We start from the raw sequence: 21,967 nt of genomic DNA, 5'->3' as shown, positions 1-21,967 counted from the left end.
TACCAACAAGATGAAGTGCTTCAAACCCAGGTATACTAAGTTACTCAAGTGTTCTTTATTTTTATGTGTTTTCTTTTCTTTCCTTTATGTATAGGATCAAGCAAATTGATATTTTGTAAATTTTGAAGGTATCCTGTCTATATGATCAAGGAAGCCAGGTTTGGACACATGCGCCAGAATTTTTTTGTACTCCCTCGACCGCTCCTCCACCTCCAGTAGAAGCGCAACCTAGGCGATTGAATCTATCGGATCAAGATGATCTATACGAGCCTAGATGGTGGCAGCCATGATGGTGATCTCTTTCAGTTGGATATAAGTGTATAGAAGCTAAGAAACTGGTATTATGTTCAGGTTGTATAGAATAGCTGACCCTGGAACTTTTCAGCTTGTATTTTGTGTATTTTGATCAGGTTGTATAGAAACTAAGAAACTGGAATTCCAAAGCTTGTTTTTTGTATGAAAGTGGCAATTTCCAACTTGTATTTTGTGTATTTTGATCAGGTTGTATAGAATCTACACAGCTGAAATTCCACAGCTTGTTTTTTGACAAGAACAGAAACTTTTCCAGCTTGTATTTTGTGTATTTTGATCAGGTTGTATAGAATCTAAGAAACTGGAACTTTTCAGCTTGTATTTTGAACTAAAACTTACATTTTCCAGCTTGTATTTTGAACTGAAACTGTAATTTTTCAGTTGGATTTTAGTGTATTTTGATCGGCTTGTGTAATTCTAATAAACTGGAATTTTTCAGCATGTATTTTGTAAGTTTCTTACATTTTCCAGCTTGTATTTCGAAAGAACCTGGAACTTTTCAGCATGAGTTTAGTGTATTTTGATCGGCTTGTGTAATTCTACCAACCTAGAATTTTTCAGCATGCATTTGTCTGACTTATGTACAATTTCCAACTTGTATTTTGTAAGAAACTGATACTATTTCAGTTGCAAGAAACTACATTTTGATCAGGTTGTATTATTCTTGGAAACAGAAATTTGACATGTACATTGGGTAAGTTCAAGGTCTCAGCAACTGAAACTACATTTTGATCAGGTTGTATTATTCTTGGAAACAGAAATTTGACATGTACATTGGGAAAGTTCAAGGTCTCAAACCGAGTACAAACAGTTACACCATAATACACAAAGCTTCCACATTGGAAACTTTATATTCAAGGTCTCAAACTGAGTACAAAGAGTTACACCAAATACTATTTAGTTTTCACAAAGTAGAAACAGCTGCCACAAAATACAAACAGCTACTACAAAATACAAACAGATTCTCCAAAATACAAACAGCTGCTACCATCTACAAACAACTGCCACAAACAGCTTTCACAAAGCTACAAAGACTTTCCTAGTTGCTAACTTCTAAAACTAGGAGAAACATTTTCCTTTCGACCAACCACAATTGGATATAAGTATCCCAAGAAAGAATAACCACGACAATGAAATTGTTAGCACGTAGGTAGCCTTCTCCAGTTGCCTCTTGCGCCTCTCAGCCTCTATTTCTAGTCGATGATTCAAGGATTGGATATCCCTTGATGCTTGGATCTTTTCAACTTCAACTTTTAATTTATCAACATTGTGTTGTAATCGTTTGATCGTCTTTTGGCAATATGCTGGAATTTCATGGTCATCCCAGCAGAAGTATCCACAAGACTTTCCAAACTGCAAGAACCAATTCCCAGTTAAATTATAACAATAAACATGACTATCAACAAGAATGAGATACGAGGGCGAGAAGAAAATATTTCACCATATAGTTTTGACATCCAAAAAACCGCCGCCCATCATTTTCCTCCGTATGTGCAGTTCTTTGACAAGCTTTCATTCCACAGTAACAAATTGGGTACTCAATTATTGACTTTCCTTTGGAGAAATCACTATTTCCACTATGTGACTTAGACATTGCTGTTCATATACAAATACATTCGGTTTTTGTAAATAGGCATAATAATCTGGGTTCTCGGAAACAAAATTAAAACAGAATTAAGGTAAATGAAGTCGACCTAGATTTTTTCCTGATTGATAAGTAACCACAATCATTAAAAACCTCAAACTGCATATTCCAAGTAGACAGGTCGTATACAAGAGAGATACCACAACTAGAATGAGGATAAGATAAAAGATAATCATTTTTGGCTCGTTAAATATTTTACAAGTAGTCCAAAGTAGTAGAGGAATGGAAAAAAGTCTTCAGGAAGTAACCCAAGAAAACTCAATCCAGATTCTCCAATAATAATATATAATACATATAACTCTACCCGGATTCTCCACCCAGATTCTCCCATTCCCTCTCTAAGTCCCTATGTATGATTACAATGCTCAATCTATATGTTGGCATGAGCTCAGCTCAACTAAAATTAATCATGCTGTAGCTGGGTAGAGCTTGACTCTATTAAACAAGCAAACCAAGCTTCAAATCAAGCCAATCACTACAAGCTAAGAAACATAACAAAAAATAATTCTAAGGAATATCTAAGTCACTAAAAAGACATTAATTTAGGTTCTTTCAAACCCCAAAACATATAATTATTCACAAAGACTTTGTTTCTTTTAATTCTCATTTGATATCAGAAATTACTTACAGAAATACAATGGCACATTTGGTACCAATAACTAGCTAAACTCACAATGATAATGCTACAGAACCAATGACCCGGACGACTCCAATTGATGAACTTCAGCAAATAAGCTTAATCATACCAAACTCACAATTATAACCCAAATTGTTTAAGCTAACAAATTCCCACAAGAATAACAATAAACATGCCCATTTGGAGGTGAATAATCATGGGTAACTCAGAAATCGTGCCCTAGGTTACAATGGTAATGGACGCATATTTCCTATCAGAAACCCTAACCCTATGGATGCAATTGAAGACCTAAGTAAGAGAAAAACGTAGAAATCTCAACAAAAATACTTCAACTAACAGTCACAAGCTAATTTCTAGTCTCAAATATTTTGAACAAACCGAAAGCATCCTCTATCTGTAGATCTGTAGCATTGAAAGGGAGAAATTGGTGGATGTTACCATAAACAACCCAAAAATCAAGAGGAAGTCGGTGTTCGGCGACGGGACGGAACGCACTCGTGGAGGAGGGTAGCTCTGCCGCCGGAACGCTCTTGGGGACGAGGGTAGTGAAAAACGGTGCTGCGGGCCCGATCTCGTGGAGGAGGGAACTGCTGGTCGGCGATGGAACCACTCCTGACGGCGTTTTGCGATTGGACGGCGAAGGGGACGGCGAGGGAAGCCACGACGACTGCAAGGTGAAAGGACGACGACTGGAGGGTGAAAGGGTTTCGGAACAAACGGGTTCAGTCGAATGGGTTCAATCGATTCCATTTCCTATTTTCAATCTAATTTTTTTTTTAAATAATTTGCCACGTGGTGTGCCACGTCAAGCGGTCACCGCCTGCGGTCACTAGCAAGAGGTACTGTAGCGCGACCCTAATTTTTTTCGGTATTTGAAAACCCCCTTTTTTTATTTTGGTTTAAAGTTTACTCCAGATGACAAGGTTGGGTGGCCTAAGGCCCAGATTCCAAACCCCGTGCAAGTTGCCGAATGGTTGCTTGCACGCCATGGGCCATTTGGGGGAGGCGTGCCCTTCCCTGCTTGGTCCCTTTTAAATTTTGTTTTTGTTTTAATTTTTTTTTGTTATATGAGGTGGGCTTGGCCCAATTTCAAGCTCATCTTTTTAGAATAAAGTCAGGAGCAGATTAATAATAATAAAAAAAAAACATGCTCTCTATCGAAAATTTTCTCATTTAGATCCCTAGGAGTTAAGGCTTAAAGTAAGATAAATATACTTATAAAATAATTTTCTAATATTTGTTATTTATTAAGTATTTAATTTGCACAAGTATAAACATTATAAAATTTATTTTTTTATATGTTTATCTTTCTGCTCAATAACTCAAATAAGAATCTTGATAATTTTAAGGGGTCGTTTGTTTTAGCTAATAAGATAAGATGAGAAGAATTAAGATAAAAGTTAAATAAAATATTATTATAATATATTTTTTAATATTATTTTTATTTTAATGCAGTTTAAATAATGAGTTGAGATAAGATAATTGAAATAAAAATTAAAAATTAAATAAAATATTAATTTTTAAAATAATAATTTTAATATTATTAATATTTTAAAAATTAAAAAAATTATATTATTTATTATATTTTATATAAAAATTTATAATAATTATAATAATAAAATAAAATGAATTGAGATTATTTTTTAATTCAATCAGAATAGACTGCCCTTACTCAAATACTTAAATATTAATTAATTTATAATAAGCTTATTTTAGTACAGAACATGGGTAGAAATCAAAAAATGAGTCTTAAATAAATTTTTTTTTTATTATTATATACTGTTATTTATTGTTTTGTAACATTTTTTGAGAAATCTCACCATCTTCTCATTAATCATCTTTTTTAGTGTAATGAAATTAAGCTTAATTTAATATTTATTAAAAAAAAAAAAAAAAAAAAGCAGCTTGTTTTAGCAGCAGTTTAAGACAAGTGAAGTCATCGAGTCGGCCGTCGGTCATCAATATTAATTTTTTAGTATTTAAGGCTCTGTCCCTGCTGAAGCCAGTCAAGAAAGTAAACACTCCATCCTCGTATCCATAAAAAATTGGAAAATAAGAACACGGTTCTGAACTGAACTCGCACATTGTTCACGCTATGCCAGCGGAATTGAAGACCCCCACCTAGATTCTGAAACAGCTCACAGATCTTAGTGGGATATTGAGTACTCTCATTGCCAAAGAGAGTAAAGACTGGTTGGAGTTGGGAGGCAGGTGGGAAAAAACAAATAAAGAAAAGAATGGGGTTTCTGTTGGGGACGAGAAGGAGGAGGATGGGTAGGTGGGTAGGGGAAGAATGGAAGAGTTGTGGGTGGTAGGTGGGGATAATCGGAGAGAGAAAGAGCGATTGAAAGGGACTGAAGAAGGAGAAATGGAGAGGGTGACTGTGATAAAGATTCAAGAAGTTCTGCAAGAGAACTTCAGAGAGGGAGTAGGAAGTAGGGGAGAGTGAGGAGAGAGGGGAAGAGCTTCTCAGGGATCGTCCATTCTTTTGAAGTTCACTTCTAATTATCGTAAACTCGGCTACAGCCTACTCGCTCTCTCCAATCCCTTCCTCACCTGCCATTTCATCTTTATCCTCTCCTTCCCCTGTATTCTCCGCTTGTTTTCCTGTGCTTTTGTTTTCTCTTCTTCAACTTTTGTTAGTCCTCCACTGAGCTAGGAAAACAAGAGAAGAAAATGCAATTCAATACCCTGATAATTCGCCCTCCCCACGCCCCTCTTGTCCCAGGCCCAACTCGAAGATCACTCTCTCTATTTCCTCGCTGTCAGGTCCCTCCTTTCCCTTCAAATGTATTGCTCACATCGACGCCGAAAAATAGTTGCAGTCGGATAATAACATCATGCATCAGCCCTGTCGAAGAACTAATCGTCAGCCAACCCGAAATATCTGGCAAAAATGATAATGCTACCGTTTCATTTTCCGAAAGCGTTCTGGAGGTTGAGGGAGAGGAATCGGGGAGTGAAGAGAGACAGAAAATATTGAATCAAATGAAGGAGATTGTGAAGTTCACGGGACCAGCCACGGCTCTCTGGATTTGTGGGCCGTTGATGAGTCTGATTGACACCGCGGTTATTGGTCAGGGTAGCTCAATTGAGCTCGCTGCTTTAGGTATTGCATTGCCTTAGAATACTGGACTATACAACTGCCATCGTTTAGATTTGAAAAGTGTTTCAATTCTTCTTACCATTATAATTTTTTAAAATTTTTACACAAAATATAATAAATAATTTAACTTTTTAAAATCTCAATTTAATTTTTTTAAATTTTAAAACAATAATAATAATATTTTATTTAACTTTTATTTTCTATCTGATATCATCTTTAAATCCAATCCAACCCTAAATATTTTATCTTTTTTAACTGTGTATCCCACTTGAATGCAGTAATTTAAAATTGTATCTACTAACTAGCATTACTGGTACTTAATTGTACGAGTCTGCTCCTATATGCTTTCCCTAGGTAAATCATATGGAGAATATACTATTCCTATATTTGATTGGTTGGATAATTTGATCGTGACAGGTCCGGGGACAGTTGTATGCGATTATATGAGTTATGTGTTCATGTTCCTTTCGATAGCTACTTCGAATATGGTTGCTACTTCCCTTGCCAGAAAGGTAAGTTTCTTTCACAGTTGAATACCTTTGTTGCAAATGTGTTAGTAGCACGCTTAACTCTGTGGTGTTAGATAATCTATATCGATCAATTTCTCTTCGCTCTTCCATGTTCTATGCCGCATTTTTTTGACAGTATGGCATTGGTGCAGGACAAAAATGAAGTGCAACGTCAAATATCTAACTTGCTCTTTGTTGCTTTTACTTGTGGTTGCTTGATGCTTTTGTTTACAAAGTTCTTTGGTACATGGGCACTAAAAGGTGACATATATTTAGAATGTTTTTCACCACTTATAGATTAGAGCTAGCATTTAGACTAAATGAATTGGAGACACAATTTAAAGACTGGTGAATTGGCTACTTTTGCTTTTTCAGCTTTTACCGGGCCGAAGAATGCGCATGTTGTACCCGCTGCGAACACATATATTCAGGTACATTTTCTCCTCAAATCATTCGCGCGTTCTCTTTTGTAGTTTGAAGATTGCCAGTCATTCCTTTTGTGCAGATTTTCTCCTTTCATACTGCTGAACTCAAACAAAGTTATATAAGGGAATTGCTTTTCTGAAAAAGATTTGGAAGTCAGATATACCCGAGAATGAACCTCTATGATAACTCGAGTACACTATAGTCAAGATGGTGCTAAAGTCAAATATATATGATGCAACTATTTCTGTTGCTAGTCATATTTATCATATGTATGATCAGCATCTATGTAAAGGCTTGCAGTAGCTTTGGTCTTTCCTGGCTGTCTTGGAAAGTTTATAGAATCTGAGATAGAATTTCACTTTTGAATATTTTTTCACAAGAACAAATATCTGTCGGATTCTAACTGCATAATCTGATACATTTATTGTTCTACTCCCCTTGATTTTTTTAAATGGATCATGTGATGGTAGATTCGAGGCTTAGCATGGCCTGCACTTCTCGTTGGATGGGTTGCTCAGAGTGCAAGGTGATCATCTACCTCTTCTAAATGTTTTACACTGAATGAGCTCACAGTTTTTTTTTTTTTTTTTGTGTGCACGTGTTACTATGGTTGTTCATTATTGTTGTTGATCTTCCAGTGCATGTAAATGTTAGCTATGGTAGAACTACTAGAAAAATTTTGTTAAATATGCAGTGCCTTGGTTTGTGCGATGCATCTTTTTCACACAACTTCTGATGGTGATCAAATATGTCTCGTGTTTGTAAGATATTGAGACAACTTGGAGTTTGATTATGATACAGTTGATTTTCCCACCTCAAATGACATATTGAACTGTGGAATGAACTTGGAACATTTTTTACTTAATTGAGTATTTATCTGATATTCCCATCTCAAATGAGAGATTGGCTGGTTTGAGGAAATTGGATCATTGGTTACTTCATTGAGTTTGTATCTGACTTTCCCTTCCATTTCGCAGTCTTGGCATGAAGGATTCCTGGGGACCATTGAAGGGTTTGACGGTTACAAGTGCTATAAATATTGTTGGCCATGTAGTCCTGTGTAGCTTCTTAGGCTATGGTATTGCTGGTGCAGCCTGGGCTACTGCAGTCTCACAGGTGTGCTGAGTTAAAATTTCAATGTTAATTTCGTTAAGGTGGAATGTAATCTATATTATGTGCTTATGCATTCTCATTGTAGCCAAGCAGATTTGCACACCCTTTGTTTTTCCATTGCCACTCACCGACATTCTTTCTAGGTGATTGCAGGCTATATGATGATTAAAGCTCTGAACAAGAAAGGATACAATGTATTTACCATCTCTATTCCATCATCCCATGAACTTCTATCTGTACTTGGGCTTGCTGCTCCAGTGTTTATAACGAAGATTTCTAAGGTTACTTTACTGTATTATTACTCAATTCTGCAGTCGTACCCAGGCTCCTGTTGTATCTTAATTTATCTGAGACATTCTGATGCTCTAGGTGGCTTTCTATTCCCTCCTTACATACTTTGCTACAGCTATGGGCACACACAACATGGCTGCCCACCAGGTTAGTTTTGTTCATGCATGTAATTTTGGTTAATGTCTTCCCTGCTCGAGATCCTATGTTTTGAACACTGATGGTCATTTGCATTGGCAACTTATCTTTTACTCTAGGTCATGATTCAAACATACTGCATGTGTACTGTATGGGGTGAACCTCTCTCTCAGACTGCACAGTCATTTATGCCGGAGTCAATATATGGAGTTTATCAAAATTTAGAAAAGGTATGTGATGGTCATTTTTACAATTCCAATACCTTGCTGTTTGCATCAGTTGCCATTACAATCATGTTTTATCCTACATCTTATTGATGTATGATTCAGGAAATATCCCCTTCTCTGACTGTCCATTAGACAATATTAATGCCACATCATCTCTCTATATTGACTTTTGTTTGTTGAAAGTTTTCTGAGTGGTTGAGTCAATAAATCAGGCTCGAATGCTGCTGAAGTCGCTTGTTATCATCGGAGTAACACTTGGTTTGCTGGTAGGGGTTGTTGGAACATCTGTTCCTTGGTTGTTCCCCAAAATCTTCACACATGATCAGAATATCATACAGGAGGTTTGTTCTTACTTCTATAGTTTCTGTCGCAAGTATTATTAGTCCATTTATAATTTTTGGAGCTGTCACATTGCACCTTACCATAAGCATTAAGTGGGTTCTGACAATTGCTTTTACACTAAATTTATCTTTTTATTGATCTTGAATTTTGAACTCCCAGTCCCCCAATCCATAGATATAGATGCCACTTTAGTACTTCTTTCCATCATTTGAAAAACTGCTCAAGTGACAAATAAATCCAAGAAATTGAATTAAATTGCCATTTTTTTCATTTATAGCTACTACGCCTGGACAGAATATCTTATCTGCTCTGTTTCATTGGTGTCTCATGCCATATATCTTGTCTGAGATTTATAAATCATAAAATTAAGATATACCCATACTTAACAAATAAGTAAATCATAGTCAATTTTTTAGTTGAAGGCTGAGGAAATTAGTCAAGTTGTAGATATTCTATGGGAAACATGTGCATTGTCATTATTTAGTGCAGATGAAAAGTTAAATCTTACCTGTTTCTTCTTGATATTTTATCTTGGTTCCAAACAGATGCACAAAGTTCTGGTTCCATTCTTTCTTGCATTAGCCATCACACCCTCAACTCAAAGCCTTGAGGGAACATTGCTGGTACGCTTGGTTTTAATTTAATTTATCATTCTTATTGTACTTGGCTTAACATTTCCATATGCTCGATTCAATTGTCTGTTTTTTATCTGGCAGGCCGGACGGGATCTTAAATTTATTAGCTTGTCAATGAGCGGATGCTTCTCTGTGGGTGCACTTCTCCTGCTGGTAGAGATCTGCTTCATGCTCTTCTGGTACCCTTTTTTACATATTGTTTCGTTAACGAGGCCCTCATTTTTTTCCTCACCAGCTTGTAAGCAGTAGAGGATATGGCCTGCCTGGCATCTGGTTCGGACTAGTGGGATTTCAATGGGTTAGAACAACATCACCCGCTTTGTCATTTGCAAATACTGTCCATTTGAACTTCTCTTGATGGCACAAAACTTGTCGTTTTCAGGCTCGTTTTTTCCTCTCTCTTCGGCGTGTTCTTTCTCCAAATGGTGTACTTTACTCTCAAGATTCGAGTCCATATAGTTTGGAAAAGCTGAAGGCTGCCTAGTTTTGGGATCCACATGAACGTACTAGAAAGTCAAATTGTGAAGAATCAATTCATGGTTCTAGCCTACAGCAATTGGGAATCATTGTTCTTGTGGTTGAAGGATTAATTTATCATTCTTTGCCTCGTTGAGGCTAAAATAAGAAGCAACTGAAGCAGCCATGTTAATTTCACTATGGCCACAGGTTGCTTCCGACTTGTCGTTTTGTTCGGTATCTGATAATAAAGAATTCAGTTTGGCGTGAAGTTCCTAGCCAAGTTCATGGAATTACTATAGCATCTGCCGATAGTTCATTTTTGGTATTTTGTTTTTTTTTTTTTAATATTTAACAGACTAGCCCAAGTAGAGAAAATAGAACAAGTGGCCCACAGCTTGGCCCGGGAAACTAAACCACGGGCCCAGATTAAATGACGGTGGTAAATATGCCAGCACAAAGCAGTCCAAACAACGGTTAAGGCATATGATGTTAATATCAAGAATCATACACCGTGCACGTCTTGTCAGGATCTATCCTAAGAAAGGGCGACACATCGTCGAGGATATTCTCCTACAATAGAAAGGGAATTATGCAACTTCACACATTGCTTTTTAACCAAATTGGATTGCTATGGTCGCAGATATTTGGAAAGATAACTAATATTTGCAGTTTTAAAAACGCGTAAATTTTGTCTAATTTTTTAAAAATAATTGAATAAATATAAAATTTACATATATATATAACTTACTATTTAAAATTATTCCTTTGTAAAATATTATTGATTATGATTTTCAAATTTTTTATATATTATTTTATGATTAATGTTACATATAATTTTAAATTATGCAAGCATGTATTTTTTTAAAAATATATATATAGTTTATATAAATTTCATATTTATTTAATATTTTTTAAAATAATATACAGTACACTGTAAATATTATTTATCTTTATTTTATAAAAAATTATATATATACTTAAATTTTATTTTAAACAAAAAAATAAGAAGAAGAAGAAGCCGGCAGTTCACACGCGCGACTCCAGTACCGAACTTTGAAATTCAGTTCAAAACGCTCCAAAGTCTTCTTCTCACCATGTCAATTCGTTCTTTCTTCCTCCTCTCTCTTTTCCTGTTTTTTCATCTTGAGGTTTACTTTCTTCTCAGGCCTTCATTTCCAACGGCAACGGGAAAAGGAAAATGATACTCAAAACTCAAATAATAGCTGGCCCTCACGTCTCCCAAAACCCTACTCGAAGGCCATTTTCTCTTGTTCCTCGCCTTCGCATCTCCCATTTTCGTCCGGGTTTGCTACTCACTTCCACTCCGAAAACTCCTCGCTTGCGGATAATCATCTCTTGCATTAGCCCAACCCGAGAACTATTCGACGATGAACCCCAAGTATCTGGCGAAGATGTTGGCGATAACGTTTCGTTTGCAGAAACTATGCTGGAGGTTGGAGGACACGAATCGAGGAGTCAAGAGAGACAGAGTATGTGGATACAAATTAAGGAGATTGTGAAGTTCACGGGGCCAGCCACGGCGCTCTGGATTTGCGGGCCGTTGATGAGTCTGATTGACACCGCCGTTATAGGTCAGGGTAGCTCAATAGAGCTCGCTGCTTTAGGTACTTTATTCTCTCGGAACATTGCATTATAGGATTAGTTCTCTATCCGGTTGCTTAGACAATGTATAAATTAAAATTTGGCATTCTAATTTTAAAATTTCAACTTCAAAAGACTTATAAAAAAAAAAAAAAAATTGGGAGCTTCGGCTCACCGGTGCCTAACGTAATTACTAATTACTTCGGTATGTGTCTGAGTGCGCTGTGCTGTTTTATGCTCTTCCTGGATCAATCATATGGCGGCTGATATATTATTACTAAGGGATAGTTTGATGCTGACAGGTCCGGGAACAGTTATATGCGATTATATGAGTTATGTGTTCATGTTCCTTTCGATTGCTACTTCGAATATGGTTGCTACTTCACTTGCCAGAAAGGTTAGACTCTATAACTGTGGAAAGCCCTTGTTGCTCTTGCATTTATGGTAGGAGCACGCTTAGATGTGGCTACTTTTCTCTTTTGATTATGAACTATATGCTGTTGGATAATCTGTGCTAATCAATTTCTCTTTGCTCTATGCTCTGTTCTTTTTTTTTTTTTCGTTGAACGATATGCCATTGACGCAGGATAAAACTGAAGTGCAGCATCACATATCTAACTTGCTCTTTGTTGGGTTAACCTGTGGCTGCTTGATGCTTTTGTTTACGAAGTTCTTTGGTTTGTGGGCACTAACTGGTAATAAATATTGGAGTTTGCTTATTTCTAAACTGAGTGTTTGATTTTTTGGTTAGTCAGTACCTGCATCTTTTTCAGCGCTTAATAGATAACATCAAGCGTTTATACTGAATGAATTTTATACACGATCCAACAACTAGTTAATCAGCTACTTTTGCTTTCAGCTTTTACAGGGCAAAACAATGCACATGTTGTACCTGCAGCAAACACCTATGTTCAGGTACATTTCCCCCCACAAAGCCTACCGGTGTTTCCTTGTATACTTTGATGAATTCCAGTTATTCCTTTTGTGCAGATTTTCTTCCTTTATTAATGCTAAAATCTAACCCAGAGTTGTATAGGGAGATAAGAATTATAGAAGTTAATAAAAAAATCCAATGGCATAAAATTCCTTGCCTTTCTGAAAAAGAGAGAAGATGAAGAAACAGTTTCTTCGGAAGTTGGATATACTTCAAATTCTGAGAATGATCTTCAAATGTAGCTCTCGGGTACACTAGTTAAGAGGGTGTTTGGCCGAATTATATATTATGTAATATCTTTTTTTTCCCTTCATATTGTCATATGTATGATCAACATCTATGTCTTGCAGTGGCTTTTGTCTTTACTTACTGTCTTGGACTGTTCATAGAATTTTTCATATGAAAATTATTCAAGAGAAGAAACCTCTATTGCATTATGGCTACACGATCTGAAACATTTAATGTTCTGTTACCTTTGATATTCCTTCAAGGTACGTACAATAGGAAAACAGAGAACAAGAACAAATATGGCTAAGAAAACAGATCGATGATTGTCTTGTTCATTGATAACTTTCTTCTTCATTAAACTTACAAGATACCGGCAAATAACAGCAATTCAGCTCTTACAAGATTATCAGAATAGTGATAATCTGATAAACTAGCAACAGCTCTTAATATGAAGGAGATATACATGAATTTTGTTTATCCAGTGGCTATAACTATTGCTAAGTATTAAAAGACGCATACTGCTTCAAGCCTCTGTGTGAGGCGCCACATCTGCTTCCAGATAAATCTTGAGCACCTGCTTTTATTGCTACAATATAGGCATGTAACATGTTCCAATCCACTTTGTTTGTCTAAATGAATCTTTTGTGATGGTAGATTCGAGGCTTAGCTTGGCCTGCACTTCTCGTTGGATGGGTTGCTCAGAGTGCAAGGTGTTGATGTCCTTTACCTCTTCCCATACATTTTACTCTGAATAAGCTCTATTTTTTTCTTTTATGTGCGCTTTACTATGCTTTTCATACTTGTTCTTGATCTGATAATGCGTGTACACATTACCTATGATAGAACTACCAGACAAATTTAGTTAAATTGCAATGCCTTAGCCGTTGCTAAGCACCTTTTCCCCCCCAAATTTTTCTGAGGGATAAAAACATGATCCATTTGTGTTTGTAAAATATTGGGCCAACTTGGTGTTTGATTATGCTACAATTGATTTGTCCATCTCAAATTAGATACCGGCCTGTTTGATTTAGTTGGACCATCCCCTAATTCATTGAGTTTGTGTCTAATATTCTCTTCCAATTCCCAGTCTTGGCATGAAAGATTCCTGGGGACCATTGAAGGCTTTGGCGGTTGCCAGTGTTGTGAATGCCGTTGGTGATATATTCCTGTGCAGCTTCTTAGGCTATGGTATTGCTGGTGCAGCATGGGCTACAATGGCCTCACAGGTATGCTGAATGGAGATTTTCATATTGACTTCGTTCAGGTTGAATGTAATCTATATTATGTGGTGATTGTTCCATTTTCATTGTAGCCAGGCAGATATGCATACATTTTATTTTTCCATTACCACTCACCAGCATTCATTCTAGGTTATTGCAGGTTTTATGATGATTGATGCTCTGAACAAGAAAGGATACAATGCATTTTCCATCTCTATTCCGTCACCACATGAGCTTCTGACTGTACTTGGGCTTGCTGCTCCTGTGTTTATAACAATGATATCTAAGGTTAATTATGGTATTGATGGATTATGTAACTATACCTGTAGTCTTGCAGTATCTTTACTTTATCTGAGTCATTTTGATGCTTTAGGTGGCTTTCTATTCACTCCTTACATATTTTGCTACATCCATGGGCACACACACCATGGCTGCTCATCAGGTTTGTTTTGGACAAACTTGTAATTTTAGTTAACATCTTCCCTGCTTCAGCTTACTTCTTTTCAAAACCAATAGTCATTTGCATTAACAACTTTTACTATAGGTCTTGGTTCAAACATTCTGCATGTGTACAGTATGGGGTGAACCTCTATCTCAGACCGCACAGTCATTTATGCCGGAGTTAATATATGGAGCCCATCGAAATTTGAAAAAGGTTAGCGATGATCATTGTTATGATGCTACAGCCTTCTAGCTTCTTGTTTGCATCAGTCACCATTACAATCATGTTTTTGTCTTACATCTTATTGATATACGATTCAGGGAAGGTCCCCCCTTCCCCAATTCTCTGTCTCTTTACAGTATATATGCCACACCATCTATCTCTACATCCTTGTGGTCAAAGGGTGGGCTTGGGATGAGCTGTAGGCTCTGAAATCCTGGGTTTGATTATGCACTCAGAGTTCTCTGTCAAGTGGAATCATTTATTCGGGGTTTACTCTCCAGGAGTGGGCCCTAAAAAAAATCGTCTGTCTCTATTCTAATTTTTGTTTGTTGAAAGTCTTATGATGGGTAATCAAATAAAACAGGCTCGAATGCTGCTAAAGTCACTTGTCATCATTGGAGCAACACTTGGATTGCTGTTAGGGATTGTTGGAACATCTGTTCCTTGGTTGTTACCCAAAATCTTTACGCATGATCAGAGTGTCATACAGGAGGTTTGTTCTTGCCTTTTGAGATTATCTGTTGTAAATAATATCAGTCCATTTATAATCTTTGGAGCTATGCCCGTGTTATGCTTTTCCATATTTCATTAAATTGATTGTGACAATTGCTTTATGCTAAGTTTTTTCATCTATATTCTACAGGCATCATCATCTTGTGCCAATGAGATAAAGGCTTATCTAATTCTTCTTGATGTTTTATCTTGCTTCCATAACAGATGCACAAAGTTCTGATTCCATACTTTCTTGCATTAGCTGTCACACCCCCAACTCACAGCCTTGAGGGAACATTGCTGGTATGCTTGCTTTAATGTGAAATTTCCATCATGTTTTGGCTGTGAGTTTAATTCTGGCATGTCATGTGCATGTTTTGTATCGTGAATTGCTGTGACTCGCTGAAATTTGATAGAAGAGTCATGAATTTGGCAAATCACTCACTAGACAGCAACTTGACCTTTCTTCCATGGCTGCATCCAGCATGCAATATATTGATTTAATGACGGAGCTGTGTTGAGTATTAATGAGTTTTTTTCCAACATGGACACCGAATGGAAGGCTATCTTGATGGACTTTGACTTTCTGTGCTCTCCTAATTCAAATAGCCTCAGAATTATGAGCTCGTAAAAAGATGCAGTTTAGGCCCCTTGGGTTTAGTCATGCCATCTTCAAGAGACACATCCCTTGATCACGGAGGAGAGCTCTCCCCCCCCCCCCCCCCGCGGTGCTTAGGCAAGAAATGAATTTAGGATAGACTACGCTCCCTGGCCACTAGAGCAACAACCCAGGTGGCGTTCAGGAGTCGACTGATTCTTGTACTAGTATTCTCTTTGCCGAGAAGTATTAAGGGTTGCATACGCAGGACAAGGCGGGCCATTTTATATCAAAATTTTGACCCAAGAAAAAAAAAAATCGAGAGAGAGAACTTTTCTCCCGAATAATTAATTTGGTTGCATTTCGTACTCTTGGGAAACATTGACATACCTTAATTCTGGATTATTTAAAGTAATCGCATTTTCATATCTAAACGATGGCATAATTTTCCTGCCTGTGCCATGCTAAAATATGAGCCCAAACCTGCTATTGAAAATAGGCTCCGCTAGGCTGGGGGACGCATCCACTTCATCGTCAGCTTTATTTACTGTATTTCGGTTGTGCTTGTATGAGAATATGGACAAGTTTGTGTTAAGTTGTCTTTTTCTTACCCCTGCAGGCTGGACGGGATCTTAAATTTTTGAGCTTGTCGATGAGCGGATGCTTTTCTGCGGGTGCACTTCCCCTGCTGGTAGAGATCTAATTCATATTCTTGAAAAGTCCTTTTTACATTCTTTTTCATTATTGAAGCTCCTTTCTTTCCTTTCACCAGCTTATAAGCAGTAGTGGATATGGTCTGCCTGGCTGCTGGTTCGGACTTGTGGGATTTCAATGGGTAAGAGTAACATCCTCTGCTTGCATGTATGCAAATACCATCTATTACAACTTCTCTGAGAGCACAAAGTTTTTATGTTTCAGGCACGATTTTTTCTCTCTCTTGGGCGCCTTCTTTCTCCAAATGGCATACTTTACTCTGAAGATTCGAGTCATAATAAATTGGAAAAACTGAGGGCTGCCTAGTTAACTACTCCAAATGAACTTACTGAAATCAATTTTTCAAGAATGAAAATTTTATGGTTCGAGCCTACAGAACTTAGGAATTATAGGGTAAAAAAAATCAACAGTACATTCTTTGCCTCAACGAGGGTAAAAGCGAGAGCATTGTATTGTCCCAGCCTGTGATATGTATTTCACCACGGCCAGAGGTTGCTTGCCACTTGTTATATTGATCGGAATCTGATAAGAAAAAATTCAGTTCCATTGAATAATAGTATAAATCCCTAGCCAAAGGTTTCAAAAATGGTTTTATTAACTATATATATATATATATTTTTTATTTTATGTCAGGGAACATCTTCAAGGTAGGGCCACCCACCGCTGTAAAGTAAACTATAATTTCGTGTACTGTATTTTCTGAAATTTTTCTACGCGAAACTGGATAAATTGCTGGTTTCTCACCAAGGATGTTCCATTGGAGAATTAGTATAAATTCCTAGCCAAAAGTTTCAAAAATGGTTTTATTCACTATATATATATAAATATATATTATGTTGGGAAACCTCTTCAAGACAGAGCCACACACCACTGTAGAGTAAACTTCGATCCCGTGTACCGTACTCTCTAAAATTTTTCTACATCAAATTGAATAAATTGTTGACTTTTCATTAAGGGGTGTGGCCACAGAAAATTATTTGCACCTATCAATATATATTATTGGCAAAAGTGCTGCTACACAACCTCCTCATTATAGCTCAACCTCCGCACGCCTTGTACTTTTAAAAAAAAAAAAATGAAACTCACGGTTTAGTAGAACCAATTGTAAAAATCAAAATGCAATTTTCCCCCCGCGTCCACCCCGATCTCCACAAGAGATACAATCCCATTCTTTTTGTGCCGAACAAATATTGGGAGCAGCCCCTGTTTGGGAGCAGCCAATTGCACACCATACGTGGTGTTGGATAAATGACCAAATTCTCCCCAGCTTTCCGTTCCCTCCCTCAGTATTTTCACATTTGATTTTTGAGAAACAGAGCTCGAGCTCCTCTCTCCCGAACGTGTGTCCGAGTCGTTCCGTCGTCAACATCCCCCCACCAGCACCTCCAAAATCCTCTTCAACGAAAACCCCTTCACTGTGAATTTTCTTCTGCTTCTTCACGTTGAAACCCTCAATCCCCCTCACATCGTGACCTTTCTTGTTCTTCACTGGGAAGGCCTCAGTCCCCTCACAAAACTGAACCCTTCATCTCAGCCTCATGACTGTGTGAGTCCAAATACTATGAAATCGCGTCTAGAAATCTGCAAAAATCTCGCAGCACAATTTTACCACCAGGTCCAAAAGAAGCAAGCTGAGATCACTCCCAAGAAGGTACTTTTATTTTTTTTTTCATCTGGGTTTTCCTCGCATTCCCTTCAATATGCTTATTCTAGAAGTGGGTAATCCTTCATTAAATTTCACTATGGTTTTGTTGTATCTTGTGTATCTGTCATCAGATCTCAGAGTATCAAATAATTGAGCTAGAGGAGAATGTTTGTAATCTGAAGAAAGTTGAGGCGGATTGGATTTTATAGGTAGGTGTTGTGGAACAAGGAAATAAGTTGGAGGTAAGAAGAATTTAGTATCTAGGTTTGTTTATGGAGCTGTTTGATGAATTGCGTATTTGAGATTTTGTATTTTTAGTTAGGTTTTGTCAATTATTACTGTCAATAGAAGTTATAATAAGTCCAGTTTGTATTGATGTATTTCTACTTTTCTAGGCAACCTAAAACATAATGTTGACTTTCAATGCCTTGAATTGGCTACTCATTTTACTTTTGTCTGTTTTCAGCTAGCGGAACAAGACTCTGAAGGACAATGCAATTTAGAGTGCAAAACAATTGAGCGGGCTTGACAAGAGGTGAGATTTTGTCACTTGATTTGCATTATTTTATGTCTTGGTCTGCTTATTATCATGTAACTCTATATTGGCAACGGAGTTCTGTTTCTTTAAAGTAAGTAGCTATAATATGGACAAAACTGGCGAACTTTTTTTATTTATTTGGTTTACCATTTAAATGGGTAGAGTTTTGAATAGTATGAGAGAGGTCCTATGTTACAATCTAATGGAATTCTTGGCACCAAGTTGTTTAACTTTGTTTGCCCCTTGATCTTGCTCAGGTGGTATGAAGGTGGACTTGAGTTTGATGTTATGTTTGGGTGAGGTTGCAGGTTAAGATACTACCATGTAAAGCCAAAAGGGATGTTTAACAGCTTCTAAATTGTGGCATTCATGTGGATTTTGTCACTGTCCAAACGATTCTATTTGGTTTTTGGCTCTTTTTACATTATTTTGGATACCACACTTAGCATTATGATCAAATCACTGTTTGATCATATTCCAGGACATGGGATATTCTGATATTGATGTTGCTGAATATCTATATAGCTCCAAGCCACAACTTGATTCATTGGTCAACCTTTTATGTAAAGACCTTACTAAAGCATGCAGTACCAAGCCACCTCCAAGAGAACCTTTTGTGGCCAAGTCATCCAAAGAGGCAAAAATGGAAAGATATTGAAATCTATGGAGGTGATCATTTTGTCATTGCTTTGGCTTTCTCAAAAGAGCCTTCCGCTATAATATAGGATTTGTAACCAAGAGTTATGGTGGGTAAATGTAAAGACAATGTATTTGAGAACTTGGTTGTAAACATTACTCTCTTGATTGTAAATATTTTGTACTTGAGAATGAATAAGCAGTTTCAGTTTTGCATTTTATCTTCATGTGGTAGTTTTGCACAGTGGTACTTTTATCTTTCCTAACAGATGAATATGTCCTATTTTGATTTGTATCCATCAAAATGGTAAGCACATGGTGACTTGCCCTTAGTTAAAAAAAGGCCACTCAATGGAGCAGCTATCTATCATTCATTTATTACTGGAAATGGTAAGAAATGGTAAATTGATTCCATCACAAAAAACCAATACACTAAAGATTGTACTGAATCAAAATGGTAAACTCATTCCATCACAAAAAAATATTAAAATCAGCATTACAAGAATGTATTCCATCACAAATAATACTGTAGCAAAATATTTATTACAAGAAAGGATTCCATCACAAATAACACTGTGTCATAGTACAAGAGAGCATTCCATCACAAAGCATTACACGCTTGCAGCAATGAAGAGACAACCTCCATATCAGCTCCATCTAAACTAGCTTCCTGGCCTGTTTGGGTATTGGCATTTGTATTAGTAATGTTGGAAAGAAGGCTAGATGGAGTTCAGTTTACTTGCATAGACAACATCATCAAAATCATGTGATAATAAAAAACTGAGCAAGCATTTCCTAGCCATAAATATAATCCATAGATTTTAACACTTAAAAGCTTCTCCACTGGGAATACATCGATTTGTTTCCTTAAAAATGTTGAAAAAATGGTTTACTTTGTCAAATGTTTACCATTTTGGTGACTGCTGGTAAATCAAATTACCTGAGAAGCTGGTACAAAAATCTATGAGTCAGTTGAGACTCATGACCTACCCTAAAAGAGAATAAGAGTGGGAAAAAAAAAAAAAAAACCTCCTTTCTGATTTGCAGTAAATCATTTTGTGTTTATTTGGTCCCCAAAGTCCAAATAACATCACATGCAGGGAGGGCCATGACCCAATAGGATTCTGACTAGTACAAGATCAACATGTAAAGAAGCGAAACTATTTATCACAAAGGAAAAAAAAAAAAGCAAAATCATTTGAAAAGAATACTGCTTATATCCAATTGATCAGCAGCTGAGCATTACCAACCCCCATCAGCAAAGCAAAAAGAAAGGAAAAAACTGCTTACCAATTCAATTTGCAATGTCGAAAACAGATTAACAACACTGCAAAATTGATTCACTCTAAGGGATCGACTAGCTCTGCGCAAGGTTTTTAACGGTGTAGACAAGAATCGAAGGAACCCATACAAAAGGCCTTTTCTAAAGCAAAGTTCTCACTCCCGGCCAAACGCTGGCTGGCTCAATCTTTCAAAAGTAAACACAGCATTTTCAAGATGAGAAAAAGGAACTAAACAATGAGACAAAAAAAAAATCCAATTGTTCTCTTGAATTCCACTCCAGATCAAATGCTCCCCAACCAAAAGGAAAACCCACAAGTCATTTCATTAGATTCACACAACAAGGATCGGAACAAAGACCCAAAAACTCACAGTAAATCAAAACCCAACAAGAAAAAAAAAAGGAACAAGAGAAAATAAGTACGCATGTGATAACTTAGTACTCATGCAAACGAAAAAAACAAAGAAACATTAAAAGAAAAATAAAAAGGAAAAGAGAGACAAACCCTAGAGCAAGGAAAGGCAGCCATGGCAGAGGAGGCCCTGGAGATTATCTGCAAAGAGGGAGAGAAGGAGAGAGAGAGAGAGAGAGAGAGAGAGAGAGAGAGAGAGAGAGAGAGAGCATGGGTGGGTTGGCACCTTTTTGCAGGAAATACTAATTATAACACCACGTGTGAGGAAGAAGTTGGTGAGGAGGTTGTATAGAAGATTTTGAATGGGGAGATGAAACCCAGTGAACTGCAGATTTTGAATGGGAGAGGAATGAGGCCGATGCGGGTTGCTTGGCGAGGAAGAAGGGGGTCTTGTGGGATTCAAATCGGGTTTGCTCCCTCCGTTCAATGAGCTCGGGAGGAGTGGCGGCGCTAGGTAGATGGAGGAGCGTCTCTCGGTGGCGTTGAATAGAGAGACGGCATCACCGGAGGGCACGGGCAGAGGAAAGTGATGCGACGCAAGTTATTGTCGAGGGAGGAGAGGGTTCCGAACTTTCGCGGGACAAAATTTGAATGGGAAAGAAAAATTCTCACCGATCTTTGTTTGAATCAAAACGGTCGTTTTGTTGAAAAAATGCCACGTAAGGTGTGTGTTGTGTGTGTCGCTACAGTGGCTGATCCATAGTATTACTCTTTTGTGCCAAAGCAGCATCCGCTTTCAAGCTACTTCACAGGCTTCTTTGTTTGACATCCCATCCCATAATCCATCACGGCTAAAATAAGGCATTCATCATCCCTAGCCCGAGTAAGAAACACAACTTCCAGTTCTGGAATAATCCATAGTTTCAAGTATCTATCACCTGTAAGTTAGAGAGGAAAAAGAACGTAAAGATTTCACCTTTTTATTCAAATGTGGTGATGCTGACCAACGGAATGCAATGCATTTATTCAGACAAAGAAACTCGAGATAGGTATAAATTCAAAACAACCGCTATCACAACAGCCAGGTCATTATAAAGAAATTAAATTCATAGATCGAGTTCAACTAGTAGTTAGAATTTCATATATCCATTCCACTGATAACGATGAAAGCTTTGAGATATTTTTGATAAATGAGCAATTCGAAATATTAATTTCTCACGAGTTT

General features: G+C 37.2%; 3 protein-coding genes and 1 long non-coding RNA gene across 6 annotated transcripts; 2 read left to right on the top strand and 2 right to left on the bottom strand.

Moving 5' to 3' along the window:
- Positions 1–1,304: 1,304 nt before the first annotated feature.
- On the bottom strand, positions 1,305–2,088 carry LOC122309554. The gene is made up of 2 exons (XM_043123068.1): positions 1,754–2,088; positions 1,305–1,665 (listed from the first exon to the last, which is right to left on the bottom strand). Exons 1-2 carry the CDS (start codon positions 1,904–1,906, stop codon positions 1,372–1,374), a joined length of 447 nt encoding a protein of 148 aa, XP_042979002.1. The 5' UTR covers positions 1,907–2,088; the 3' UTR covers positions 1,305–1,371.
- A 2,540-nt stretch (positions 2,089–4,628) lies between these two features.
- Positions 4,629–10,105, top strand: LOC122309551 (protein DETOXIFICATION 46, chloroplastic-like). Its single transcript, XM_043123064.1, has 14 exons — positions 4,629–5,703; positions 6,118–6,212; positions 6,362–6,470; positions 6,585–6,640; positions 7,106–7,161; positions 7,613–7,751; positions 7,892–8,029; positions 8,118–8,186; positions 8,294–8,404; positions 8,614–8,742; positions 9,289–9,366; positions 9,460–9,531; positions 9,614–9,676; positions 9,761–10,105. Exons 1-14 carry the CDS (start codon positions 5,271–5,273, stop codon positions 9,860–9,862), a joined length of 1,650 nt encoding a protein of 549 aa, XP_042978998.1. The 5' UTR covers positions 4,629–5,270; the 3' UTR covers positions 9,863–10,105.
- A 723-nt stretch (positions 10,106–10,828) lies between these two features.
- Positions 10,829–16,860, top strand: LOC122309552 (protein DETOXIFICATION 46, chloroplastic-like). Of its 3 annotated transcripts, none has more exons than XM_043123065.1 (15): positions 10,829–10,917; positions 11,003–11,462; positions 11,742–11,836; positions 12,026–12,134; positions 12,299–12,354; positions 13,256–13,311; positions 13,689–13,827; positions 13,972–14,109; positions 14,195–14,263; positions 14,366–14,476; positions 14,850–14,978; positions 15,203–15,280; positions 16,195–16,266; positions 16,348–16,410; positions 16,494–16,860. In XM_043123065.1, the coding sequence occupies exons 2-15, from the start codon at positions 11,036–11,038 to the stop codon at positions 16,593–16,595; spliced, it is 1,644 nt and encodes a 547-aa protein (XP_042978999.1). In that variant the 5' UTR covers positions 10,829–10,917; positions 11,003–11,035; the 3' UTR covers positions 16,596–16,860. The 3 variants fall into 3 exon arrangements, with proteins under 3 accessions (XP_042978999.1, XP_042979001.1, XP_042979000.1); XM_043123067.1 differs by having other exon boundaries at positions 10,846–11,132; positions 11,190–11,462; XM_043123066.1 differs by having other exon boundaries at positions 10,846–11,429.
- Positions 16,861–19,629: 2,769 nt separating this feature from the next.
- Positions 19,630–20,555, bottom strand: LOC122309553. The gene is made up of 2 exons (XR_006242453.1): positions 20,399–20,555; positions 19,630–19,783 (listed from the first exon to the last, which is right to left on the bottom strand). It is a non-coding gene; the product is annotated as an uncharacterized LOC122309553 (long non-coding RNA).
- Between the last annotated feature and the right edge of the window lie 1,412 nt (positions 20,556–21,967).

This window comes from Carya illinoinensis, chromosome 5 (genome assembly GCF_018687715.1).
Source record: "Carya illinoinensis cultivar Pawnee chromosome 5, C.illinoinensisPawnee_v1, whole genome shotgun sequence".
NCBI lineage: Eukaryota > Viridiplantae > Streptophyta > Magnoliopsida > Fagales > Juglandaceae > Carya > Carya illinoinensis.
Note: the sequence above shows the minus strand (reverse complement) of the source record. Positions and strands in the feature narration are given on the sequence as shown.